Below are 13,038 nucleotides of genomic sequence, written 5' to 3' on the forward strand. Positions count from 1 at the left end.
CCGATGTGGGACTCTGTCTAAAGCCTGGGGTGTTACATTTCTCTACTTGTTCAAATACGTGTTTGTTGTTGTTGATTGAGTGGACATCAATTGACTGTGCCTATTTAGTAAGTACTGCTCGAGAGAGAGTACATATTTAGGCAGTTGTTGAATAACATCACTCCTAATGTATGTGAGAGATCAATATGGAGGGTATAAAGGGGGGATTAGAGGTAACGATACCTTGGTTGATCATAGTGAGCGATGAATTAGTTCTAGCTAGTGTAGTTCGAGAGAATACATCTAGTAAATTGTGGTAGTTGATCGAGAGAGAGCTACGACACTCAGAGTACTCACGATCGGTAAAGAATACTTAGGCGAAATTATAGAAAACGTAGTGGGAAGGATTCCGACAATTGGGAAAATCATAACTCTAGACTTCCTAATCTTTTCTCCAACCCTTAGTATCCGTAGTTTTTAATTTACTTCTTTAATTTGTTAATTAATTAGTTAGACATAAATATCTTAATATTATAACTTAGGAATTGTTCGAGCTTGTCTTCCGAGTGATATTGAACAACTATAGCTAAGTCTTAGTTCTCTGTGGGATTCGACTTCGGACTTTTAGACCAAATTATATTTGTAGAGACCGCTTATCCTTTTTAGGACTAGAGTTGGGCATGATCAGGAAGAAAGTGTTGAAATTGGAGGTAGTGGTTCTGGGGATACTACTGCAGCGGAGGGGCTCGTTAGGTTAAGGATAAGGTTCCAAGAACCTGTTCCATCTAGAAAAGAAACCCTCCATGACCTATTGCAGAAAGTTTGTGATAGTTACAATCCAAAGAAGAAGAAGAATGTGGGAGTAAAAATCCTGGGAAAGGCAATGGGTGGCAAGAAGACAAAGGTTGCCTCTTCTATCCGTGTAAAAACTCCTCCTACAAGAGGAGGGACTACAAGGAGCTAGAAAAGCAGAGTGAGGACAACTTGAAAAAGGCCTTAGTTGAAAGTGCCAAAAAAGTTATGGCCAAGGGGAAGAAGAAAGTTCAAGAGACAAGTGAGGAAATTCCGATAGAGGATATGGACCTGATCCTTCGTGATGAGGATGAGACAGAGGAAGTGAGGGTGTGACTCTCAGTGCTAAAAAGAGAAAGATTTCTAAGAAGAACTCTCCAAAATAGTCTATTGATACAGAGGACTCTGCCTTGTCTAAAAGAACTAGGTATGCTAGAAAATCAAGAAAAGTTCAAATAGTGGAGGAGGGAAGTGAAGAAGATGATACCGATGAAGAAAAGGATAAGTTGCTAAAATTCTAGAAAAGAGCCATTTTGAAGGGGAGGCTTCTTAGTGATTTAGAAGAAGAGTGTATGGTTCTGCTGTTGGAAAAATTGGAGATACAAGGCTAGAAGAACATAGTCCTTCATTTGGAAGGAAAGTTGACCAGGGCTGAAACTGTTGAAATTTTTGCCAACTATGAGACTGAAAATGGAAGGGTCACCAGTGCAGTAAAGAGAGTGAAGGTCAGCTTTGATGACAAGGAGCTTGGGGAGATTCTAGGTATAGTTGTTGAGGGGTATAATGACTATAAAAAGTTAAAGTGACCTAGTCTAGAAAATCTTTTCACCTCACTGGCCATCACCAGGACTTGGAGCAAGAACCTAGGGCAGTATACAAGAGTGGGATAAAACCTCCTCACTAAGTGCTTGTTGAATTTGTCAACAAATTGGTTCTGCCCAGGCAGAAAAGAAAGCACATTGCTACTTCATGGACATAGTCCTTATGGAGTACCTGGATAGTAGGAAGCAAATCAACTGGCTAGGTTTTATCATTCAGCTCCTTCATAGGGGTGTTTGTGGCACTAAAACTCATGTCATTCCCTATGCCTTTATCCTAAATGCGGTTCTTGACCACTTTAAGGTTCCTCTTAAGAAATGAGATGTTTGTACGAGTAAATACTACTTTGGGACCGAAACTTTTACTGATTGTGACTACCAAGTCCAAACAACGCCTAAAGAACCTAGTTCATCCAAGAGGGTACCTAAGAACAGTAAGGTTAGAGAATTGGAGAAGAAGAGTAGGGATAAGGATGCTATGATTGAACAGCTGAAGACTAGTTTGGCTGAAGTAGAAGCTGAGAGAGACTCTCTCAAGTCTGAGCTTGCAAAAGATAAAGAGAAGAATAAGGGTATTTTTCAAGGTATGCTGAAGTTGGATCAAGCGAAGAACCAAGAACCTGTTCAGTTCCAGTCCTAAACCCTTCCTAGCTCAGTTTATAACTAGTGACCCAAGTGGGATTTTTCTGTTTGTTGCTCATGGTTCTATATTTTTATTTCTTCTTATACTTTGTTGTAAGATCTTATCAATTAATGAAATTTGCTGGTTTTGCTCGAATTGTTTGTTGATATTTCTTAGATGACTAATATCCTTAAATTGAAAAAAAGAAAATTTGAATTCATGATTGCATTTGAAGTAGCCCTAGTGACCATGAGTAAGATCTGCTAAAATCTGGTTACTTAACTTAATTATGCAACTTTTTTATGGTGTCAAAAAGGGGAAAGATAAGGTGTGTTTTTGCTTTGGACTATGATATTTATAATATAACGAATTTGGTCCTTGATGATTTGTGACTTTAATTGGAATGTATTCTGACTTTGTATTTGATGTTGAGAACATGTTCCATGCTTCTAAAAAGCACAGAGTTTGTCATCATAAAAAATGGAAAAAATTTTACCTGAGCGATTTTGGTTTTGATGATTGACAAAGGAACACATGTATGAGCCAAGTCCATGGACAATGTACACAGGACACGATCAGATTCAAGCAAATGGCATGCACGTGGTTATATCTGATAATTCCTGAACAAAAAGATTACATATTTGGTAAGGAGCATGACTCCTTACTTGAAGAGAACTCTATCCTAAGTAAGGAAAGAGTTAGAGATTGAAGTTAACTAGAACTCTTCCACCAAGGAAGAGTAAAGTATTGGACCTCTAGTTAATCATTATTCTATTAACTCTATAAATATCAGTTTTGTTCTCTTTTACAGGTGACGCACATATACTAAAGTTAAGCAAGAACTAAGAGCAAAATAGCAAGGTATTTTATAAGCAATTCATGAGAGTTTCAAGAGTGCGAACCTGGAGCTACATGAACCAGATAAAAGAACCATTTTCATGTGTCTGTCTTTTATTATAGTTCAATTGTAATAGGAGCTATTGAGTTCTACCTTTCAGCTTTTCTTAGAAACATTTGTGCTAAGTACTTGAGTTGTATTATTCAAGTTCGATTTAACTTGAAGCAGTCGCAACAGCCTTTGGCTGGTTGCTACAAGAGTTAGAGCTTAATCCTTAGGTTTACAAGAGGTTTTTAAACATTATTGATCAGCTTAGAGTTGTAGTGGCTTAGAGTTGTAGTGAAGTTTTGGAAAAAATTCTGCTGGGAAGTAAGTTGTGATTTTTTCACCTTTTGAGCTAGGTATTTTTCACGTAAAAATACTCGTGTTCTTTACTTTCTGCATTACTTATTCTGCAACTGTAGTTTAAGGAACGCATAGAAGAACAAAGTTCTTCTATAATCTAACGCACGCAAAAATTGAACACCGCACAAATCACCCTCCTCCCTCCCTCCTTTTTGGTGCGATATTGAATTATAAAACATCAATTATATATCAGCAATTCAACCTTTGGATCATATCTTTAAATTAAGATGATTATTCATTACACCAAACACGCCCCGCCCCTAACTCCTAGACTTTATAGCTATATAGATAACGAAATAAGAAAATCTTTAAACAATGAGAAGTAACATCTACCTCGAGCAAAAGGCTGAAGCTTTGGTTCTGGTCATTTTGCGGGATTTGGATTACTTCTCCAAAACATTTTTTAAATAGAAGGTTCCGGCGAAGCAAATTTTGAACAAATAGAAGAGAAATTCACCTCTTCTTCCGTCACAAACAACTTATTAAATTATGAAAAAATTACCAATGAAAAATAAAGATCAGGGAGAAATAGAAGAGAAAAATTCAAGTATTAGTTTTGAGGGATTTGAGGGGCAATTGTTTCTTTAATCATGTTTATGCAAGTATTAAAAATCGTTGTATTGTTAATGCCATGGTTTGTTACGTATTAATTATACATAGGAAATATCAAATATGATGTATAACTACAACAAGTATCAGTTATACATAAATATATATATATATATATCAAACAAAGGTATTAGTAATGCACAAAGCTAATATTTATATTTTTTTTTTAATACCTCTTACCAAACGACCCCTAAGTTTTTTGAGGATTAAGCTGCGTGGTATTATGTGAAATCTTCGAATTTATAGAGCTTGGTTGTGATAGTTTACATTTAATTTGTCATCGTTAAAGTAACTTCAATGCTAACACTACCTACTTATTTTGTTTATATGAATATTGTGTATGAAGGCTTATGCAATATCCCTGTTTAACATTTTTGACTTACTTTAATTAGAGGTTAGATACTACATACATCAAGAAAAAATGTAAAAATAACTCTTGAGAATCCAGGATTTTGAGCTTATGGGTTCATAATTCTAAAAATTTTAGGTTATTAAGTTCTAAATTAATAGTTTATATATATTCAATGAACTTTTTAAAGATAAATACATGATTTGAATCAAAGTTACTGGGTTCAGCCGAACTCATAGTTGGTTCCGCCACTGGCAATAATTCTTGCATTTTTTTAACCTGTCAATTGGCTTTTTTCTTTTTAAGAGGAAAAAAAAACTACATAAAAATAAAAGCTTAGTTGCCGGAAAGGGTGTAATTTCGAAAATGAGAAATTAGAAAGCGAAGTACTTAACAGAAAAACAGAGCTATACATAGCGTATAAATTCCCATTTTCCTGCTTTCTCTGTCCATATCTTTCCCTCTTAAGTAAGTTGTAGCCAAAAACAAGAATCAAGAAGTTGAAAATGGGTGATGAAAAAAGGAAAGGAGAAGTTGAGAATCAATTTGAAGGGGATCAAAAGAGTAATGAAGCAATAATGAGGCGCGCATCAAAACAGGTGGTAGAAGAATATCAAAAGAATGAAAACCCCAATAACTTCTCTGATGATCAACATAACACTCTTTATGACAAGTCCAGAACTGGTTCTCATCTCCAAATCAATCACTCCAAGTATGTCACTACATCGATCTGTTTATTAATTACATACATATGGTGCATGCATTAGAGAAAGATTAAGTCCAATTCAACATGCAGGGTTGTTTCTGGGAAACAAGTCCATTATCCTTCAAGAAATAATCAAGAAATGGATGCTGTACCTGTACTGTACCCGATCACAGATACACAAGATATACTTAATGAAAGCACCGATTCTAACAAGTATGTTGTTACTTGTTTCCCCTGTTCTTTATGCTACAGTGAGGAGATTAACACATTTCTATGATTTCAACCTTTCCCTATTCTTTAAATGACCGAATCTTGAAGTAGCTAGGCCCGAAAATTTTGTGTTATATACGCGAAATTTAATTTAAACTTGTTTGATATGAACCCCACAACAGTGGTGAAATGTTTTAGTGAATATTGATTTGTTGTTCCATGCATATATTTGCAGAGTCCAAACTGTCCGTGAATATGTAAAGAAGGAATTGGTGCTTCGCAAGATTTTAACAAAATCTGATATTTACGGTAGGGATGGGTTACGTGTATCCCTTGTGAGACTCGAGCCTTATATTGCTGCACCTGCAACACTAACTCTAAATAGTCAGTTTGGAGAAGTATGGGTGATGGAACTTGTGGAAAATAAGAGGGGAAGATTTCTTAGAAAGGAGTGGAAGAAGTATGCAGCTCGCCACAGATTGAAAATTGGGGATACTATCATAATTCAAAGGACACTAGTGATGAAGCAAGTATTGGATATTTCTCCAAAAACAGAAAGCAGCAGCAGTGCTGGGAAAAAGCCAGAAGAATTAGCCAAAAGCGAGGTCCTTCGTACTAAGTATGATATCATAATAGAGTAAGAGAGCAGAGAAACTAAATAAGCAAATTAAAGGTTCTATGGATTCTTGAACATGCTGCTGAGGACTAGTCTTCTACCTGCACAGTTTTGTTTTATATAGCAGTAGCCAGCAAGTAATAATACCTTCATTCATTAGTATTACAGTTGGATCATTCATAAACAAAATAGGTAAGTTGGTTTTATGCATATAATTGTAATATGGTAGATTTCAGTACCTTAATGAATACCATACTCAGACAAAATATTTTGGGATAATAGTGTTAGCATGCTACATTAGTAGTAGTAATAGTATAGAGCATAGACTTAAGTTGATAGTTCATATTACAATTCCACATTTTCTCTCTGCTCTCTTGTTTCATTATTGCATAGAGGTAGATTTTAGAGTATTAGCTTTCATGCTCTGTAAAGAACTAGAGAAATTTTATTGGTGAACACATACTTGCTAGACTAGTTGGGGAAGGCTTCTTTTTTTTTTTTTTTTTTTTTTTACAAACTTATGGCAATATTTCAATTTAGACTTTCGGCCGTTTTTGGAGGTTCAATTTTTAATAAAGGCCACAACAACTAGGCCTTGGAAAAATTGTCTCAGCATTAAACTGGGCTCTTTCACTTGATGCAATTGGATACATAGGACTTTTTGGAGATTTTCAAAAGTGCAAGCAAATTTTAATTAAAGATTCGAGCAATGTAATGAACAGAATTAACAGCAAAGTAACAAATTTTAATCAGGTTATATTTTGATTTTTTATGTTATGAACAAACATGGTGCCTGAATTTAGGGATAAGCCTATTGCGAATAGAGCATGGTTTTTTAACTTAAAAGCTTTATTGCCAAATCAAAAAACGGTTGCAATTACCTGTCCCTTGGCCCATTCTTGATTATTTTGATCCCCTTACCAAATTTACATCAAATAATTTGATATTCTCAGTGATTGTTCAGAATTCTAGTATTGTTTGTGCAAAGCTTAATTATCCTAGAGGCAAATTCGTGAAAACTTTTCTTGTATTTAGCTTAAAGGAAGAAATCACTTAACTCAACTTGAAATCATATTCTTTGCTTAAACATTATTCTAATTTTTACAATACCCATATACCAACGTCCAAACATACACATTGAAGTGAGTGATGAAATTGTTGACTCCAAAATTGAACGACGAAGTCTGTAGACCATTCGACCAGATTAGATTACTATGGCATAGGTATTTGTGAAATAATTAAACCAAACAGAGACACTGTTGTTTGCTCAAAAGTAGAAAACTTCTATAAATTCTGTTTTTAACCAAAACTCCAAATAAATAAAAAAAATCTAACTTCAACTCTAATTTTGTCCAAACGAAACCTTATTGTTCTAGTTATTGCTCCCTACTTCAAAACACAAAGAAATTGCAAAGGAGCTAATTCAAATTTAACATGCATATATGCACACACACATTGACATACATAGGCACTTCCTTTGATTCCATCTATGAGATAAAGGTTTTGCGAATACATTGGCCTAATTGCATAATCAGTAACTATTTGGAAAGATAAGGTGTAATGGCCTATTTGTCAAATATCCATTACAAATTTACAGCATTCTTTACACACTCTTGTCAACTGGTGTGAACAATTTGAACTTATCTTTCTTCCATTTATTTTCACAAAAAAATTCTTGAGCTTCCTGGTGAAAGCCCGGCAGATTCAAGATTTGAAGTTTATAGGTTCCTACAGTGATCTCGAGTTAAGATTCGATAAAAATTGAATTCACGGTAATATATGTATAAATATATACAGGGTCCGCATAAAAGCTATAAAACTCTTGTGAGCCCGTTGGTTGTGCTCTAGATCCGCCTCTGAATCCCCTCTCCCAGCCCCGGCTCTTAACTGTTGTGAGATAGCATTAAAATCATAGAGCTTCGAGAGAGTACTGGAATCTACCTTCTGTCAAATCCATATGGAGTAATTTTTACTTATCTCCCAAAAGTGAAAACTGCAGATGCTGTGAAAAAGCAAAAGTAATATATAGTACAAGCTAGCAGAAGAGTGAAACTTTTACCTTCCTCATATAGACAGATGTGACCACAAAAATAGTGTCATCATCTGGTGATATTCAAATCTCATTTTATGCCAAAGGTTAGGCAAAGGGGGAACATATCAATCCATCAACCAACAAGCATGCCAAGAATAACTAGAGAACATTCAACAGAAACAACTCATAAAGAAATTAGAAGCTTTATCAACATTCACCCCTTCTCCCCTACCTGGAATTTTTCACTTTTTTCCCCGAGCAATATCAGAAATATCTTGGATAATTAGATAGGATTTGATTAATTGTTACAGCATAGCTACAACAAAAAGTATTTACTTGTTAAGTAGTCTAATTTCTTGGAAACATATACTAATAAACTACTACAAACATCTCTTTTTGAAGCTAATATAATTACTCCTCAGATAAGCATAATTAATTTAACTATGCTAAAATCATTCTCCACAATGGACCTTGTTTTTCTTGCTGACATGATGTAGCCATCCAAACCCTTTAATTGCTTTAGAAATCTTAACAAGATTAGGCCTTCCCATACCTAAATTCATCTTTCCAGCTGAGAACTTGAGAGCCTGTAAGCAACACAACTGTCCGTTCATCTCTTCTTCCTCTTCTTCATCATTTTTGTAGCTCTTCAATTCTCCTGATTTCTTCTTCATCTTCTTCTTGTTATTATTATCCCTTTTGACCTTGCTCTTTGCTGAGTCTAATTCATAAGTTTCCCACAACAAATCCATCCCTTCACCACTACTACTATCATTAGCATTGTGTCTTTCCTCATAAAGTTTGCATGCCAATGTCCTTGTCCACTCTTTTTCTTTCCTCATAGATCCATAAGTCCCCAATTTCTGCTCCATTATTTTAGACTTGTTGTAATCAAGATTTTCTCCAAGTCTCCAAGAATGTGACTTTTTCACTTTATCAACTGCAACAGCAGCAGCCTCCTTGGATCCATTTCCTATTACTATCATTTCTTCCTTTAGTTTTTCAACAACTTTATCGGCCTTTGTGCCCAATGCCTCAATTTTCTTCCTTTCCACATTATCACTATTCCAAGTCTTGCTTTCGAACTCATCTATTTCTTTGAAGAAATCTTCCAATGTCTTCTCCTCCATTTCACCTGAATTTTCTGTGGCAGTGGCAGAATCTTTTTCTTGAACTGAAGAATCAAGAACTGATTTTTCACCAACTTCAGCTGATATATAGTCCAAGAATTCAATTGGGTTTTCTTGAAACACGATCTTGTAAACTTCAAAATCCTCGAAACGAGAGAACTCGTCGTTTTTCGCATCGCCCTGTGACTTTAACACTTCCACTACAGCATGATAAACAGAGAGCAGAATACTTACCTTTTCTGACTCAGAATTTTCTGTACAAGATTTGAACTTTTCATGGGTGATGAAATTAGTTGGGGAGAAGGTGGTGAGAAGGGCGAGGAGCAAAAGGGAAGTGGTGATGAAGAGAGGGGAGAGGAAAGAGAGGAGTTTAAGGAGGTAAGGAGAGAAGAAAATGAAGTAAGAGAAGTAAAGAGGGTGAGAGAGAATGAAGTAACAGAAGAGAGTTAAGTCGGAGATGAGGAGACCAAAAAATTTAATACAAGTGTTTGATAAGCACAGTTCAGACATTTTTTTTTTGTTCTCCAGGAGAGAAGGTAGATGAGTGGAGAATTGAAAAAAGGAAGATGGAGAAGAAATGGGGAAGAAGAAGAAGAAAAAGGAGAAGAATCTGGACTGTTGTTTCTATTTTAGTTTAAGCAAAGAGGAAGAAGAAAAGTTGTCGGATTGTGAATCGTGAATGCGGCGTTGATATAGGGAATTAGAATGTGCTCTCTATCTCTCTCTATCTCTCTATGCGTCTGCTTGGGTTTGGCCGTGTGGCGAGGGCTGTTGAAGAAATAGAGAGAGTAAAAGTCACTAACTAATAATGAAGACGCCAAAGGGTGTTCTGTCGCTCGGTACCATATGCTATTTTGATATTTCAAATCGGTATTTTCGATATTCGATTTTTAAAAATATTATATTAATATTATATCTAATTAAATTCGGTTTGATTTGATTTTTCTCCTTTCGGTTTATTCGTTTCGGTTTATTTGGTTTGAATACTAATTAATGCATAGAGTTAAAAACTGCAATATTCGTAACTAAAGTATTCAAAAGTACAAAACTAAAAACGTTTGTTGACAAAAAATTTGTCCAAAACCAGCAAATATCAACCCAGAGAGAGAAAACTGTACGTAAAGGAATAAATTTGATCATTAGAAATATTTTGTTACTTGCTTAGAGTTAATTGATGAACTTAGAGAAAAAAGAAAATTAAAATTTCAGATTTTTTATATTTATGTTATAATTAATAATATGTGTATTGTGTAATATAATATATATTTCGGTACGGTAACGGTATTTCGGTATTTCATTTTAAAATATCAAATACCATACCTAATACCAATTTATTTTTTTTAAACTTCAACCAAATAACATACCGAATACCAAAATATCGAACACCAAATATTAATTTTTTCGATTTTGATACTGTAATTCGATATTTATCAAATTATGCACGACCCTAGAAGACAGACATTTCCTTTTCTCTTTACATGATTAACAAAGGAAGAAAAGAGAGAAACTCAACATGTCAATTACCTCAAATTATTATTTGTATGAACTATATTAAAGAATTCAACCTAAAACCACATTACAATGAGCGAAAGACTTCAATATAATTTACGAGTGCGATATAATAAGGTGTGAAATAGTATAAGCATCTAATTCTGAGTTGAAACTATAGTGATTCAAAATATTCATAAGCTCTTTTGGTTCCCGTTGAATATTCAATGTGTGACATTACACAATTCAATAATTCGAACTTGTAACCATGCGATTCTAATTACATAATTCAATAATGTAACAATGAGATTCTAATTCTGATTTCTCAGCCATCATATCGGGGACAAACTTGCTCTTGTTTTATTTTTAAAAAAGAAAATGAAATACGCAAGTAACAGTATTCCAAGTACTCTATTGGTAATATTTCACATCAGTAAAACATCAATTAACTTTACTTATTAGCTAGCTTTATGAATGCTTTTGTACTATGTTATTAGTCCAGAGAATGTACAAAAGATTAGCGAATCACATAAAATCATCTCCAATTAAGTTCTTTCCATGTAATTTACAATTTGACTAATTGATTCATTTTGCTATGTTTAATTGTGATTTGAACGCATGCTGTTGAAACAACTATATATAGACTACAAAGGAATTCCAATTAAAGCCTTTTTGCTCCTATAGCATCAAGTTGTCAATTTCTATGCTCCAGCCTTTCTAGCACTAGCATTAAGAAATTAATAATTTGTTCCATTAAAAAAATAAAGAAATGATGCATGTATTCTACAATACCCGCACGTTACAATTCTAATTATGGCATAGCAAATAGAGACAAAATTGACTAATCTACAATGTGTGATAGTATATATGAAACGAAATCCAGTGTGGAATAAATGCACGCTTGTTCTTACGAACAATAAAGTTTCTGATTGTCTCTAACTTTTTACTTCTGACACAAAAAAGAAAGAAAATAATAAAGGAGGGAACGACAGAAAAGCTTTCTTTAAACGAACGCGTTGGCTACTCAATAAATCATTAACTCATCTGCAAAGTAGTAGTCGTAGAAGAAGAAGAAGAAGAAGGAAAAAGGGAGCATGTAAACGTTCACTCAAATAACTATGGCAAGTATAACTAAAACTCAGTATGAGAGTCAAATCATATAATTTTTTTGCTTTTCATATCGGTTCATTGAATTATTTGTATATTTTAAGTATTATGCAAAACGTACTATAACTATGATAAGTATAACTAAAACTCTGAGGGGTCGTTTGGTATGAGGTATAAGAAGGTATAAGGGTGATATAAAAATTTAATACCACCTTAATATTCTGTTTGGTTAGCAAACCAGGTATAAGTTATCCCGGTGTTATTTTTAACACCGGGATAACTTATACCTTATAGAAAGTGAGGTAATTAGCACCGGTATAACTTATACCTTCTTTTTAGAAATTATGCAATTGTCATTCTTAATACAACATACCAAACAATGAATAAACAACAATCCCAGCATAACTTATCTTAATATAACTTATACCTGCATAACTTATATCGGTATAAATCGTATTCCAACCAAACGATCCCTGAAAGTACTTTGAAAATACGTTTAAATAATGTGTCCATTAGTTAAATGGTTACTCAACTATCTGAAATTATCTAGTAAAGTCATCATTCTTTCGTTTGTAACAGAAAAATCATTTAACTTTATCTTTAGCACTCAGAAGGTCACTCAACCAGATTTCTCAAACTTTTGATTGTCAAATACTTATTTTATCCTCTAATTATTAACTTTTATCTTCTTCTTTTTTTTTTACTTTTTTAATATTATTATTTTCTCTTTTTAATCTACTTTATGGACTTATCTATAGAGAAAATAAATTTTATTTATAAAATAAAAATTAAAAAATTAATTTTCTAGCATATATAATGTTGGAATAATAATAATAATCCGTTAACCCGTTAAGAATATATATATATATATATATATATATATATATATATATATATATATATATATATATATATATATATATTAAAAACCCTTATTTTAAATAACTATATTTTATATTAAGTGCATGGAATATATATTATAAAACTATTCTTTTCTTTCATTCTCAATTATAAGTGCCACAGGTATAGTTAAGTGACTTTGTTGTTACAAACAAAAGAAAAATAACTTTAATAGATAATTTTACATATTTGAGTGACTATTTGATCAATGGACTCTTTAAATAAATAAGGAAATTGTTATTGTATCGTAAACATCATTTAATAGTCGGCAAGCTCTTAAACATTTTTTTATCGTTATGTAGTGCGTGGAGAAAGGAAAGGATTAATTGCTTTTCATTCTTTGTGAGAAGACCGTCAATAGAAAAAAAAAGTAACGAAGAGTGTGGTTGGGGGAGTTAGATGAATCACATGGGAAACCACTCGATACCTACTCATTT

At 33.6% G+C, this 13,038-nt stretch overlaps 2 protein-coding genes across 2 annotated transcripts; one reads left to right on the forward strand and one right to left on the reverse strand.

Annotated features, from left to right (window-relative positions):
* Positions 1-4,897: 4,897 nt before the first annotated feature.
* Positions 4,898-5,969, forward strand: LOC104238941 (uncharacterized). Its single transcript, XM_009793459.2, has 3 exons — positions 4,898-5,124; positions 5,209-5,331; positions 5,564-5,969. The coding sequence occupies exons 1-3, from the start codon at positions 4,919-4,921 to the stop codon at positions 5,967-5,969; spliced, it is 735 nt and encodes a 244-aa protein (XP_009791761.1). The 5' UTR covers positions 4,898-4,918.
* A 2,018-nt stretch (positions 5,970-7,987) lies between these two features.
* Positions 7,988-9,883, reverse strand: LOC104238943 (uncharacterized). The gene has a single exon (XM_009793461.2). The coding sequence runs from the start codon at positions 9,614-9,616 to the stop codon at positions 8,429-8,431; it is 1,188 nt and encodes a 395-aa protein (XP_009791763.1). The 5' UTR covers positions 9,617-9,883; the 3' UTR covers positions 7,988-8,428.
* Positions 9,884-13,038: the final 3,155 nt, after the last annotated feature.

The sequence above is a fragment of the Nicotiana sylvestris genome, chromosome 9 (assembly GCF_000393655.2).
Source record: "Nicotiana sylvestris chromosome 9, ASM39365v2, whole genome shotgun sequence".
NCBI classification, from domain to species: Eukaryota; Viridiplantae; Streptophyta; class Magnoliopsida; order Solanales; family Solanaceae; genus Nicotiana; species Nicotiana sylvestris.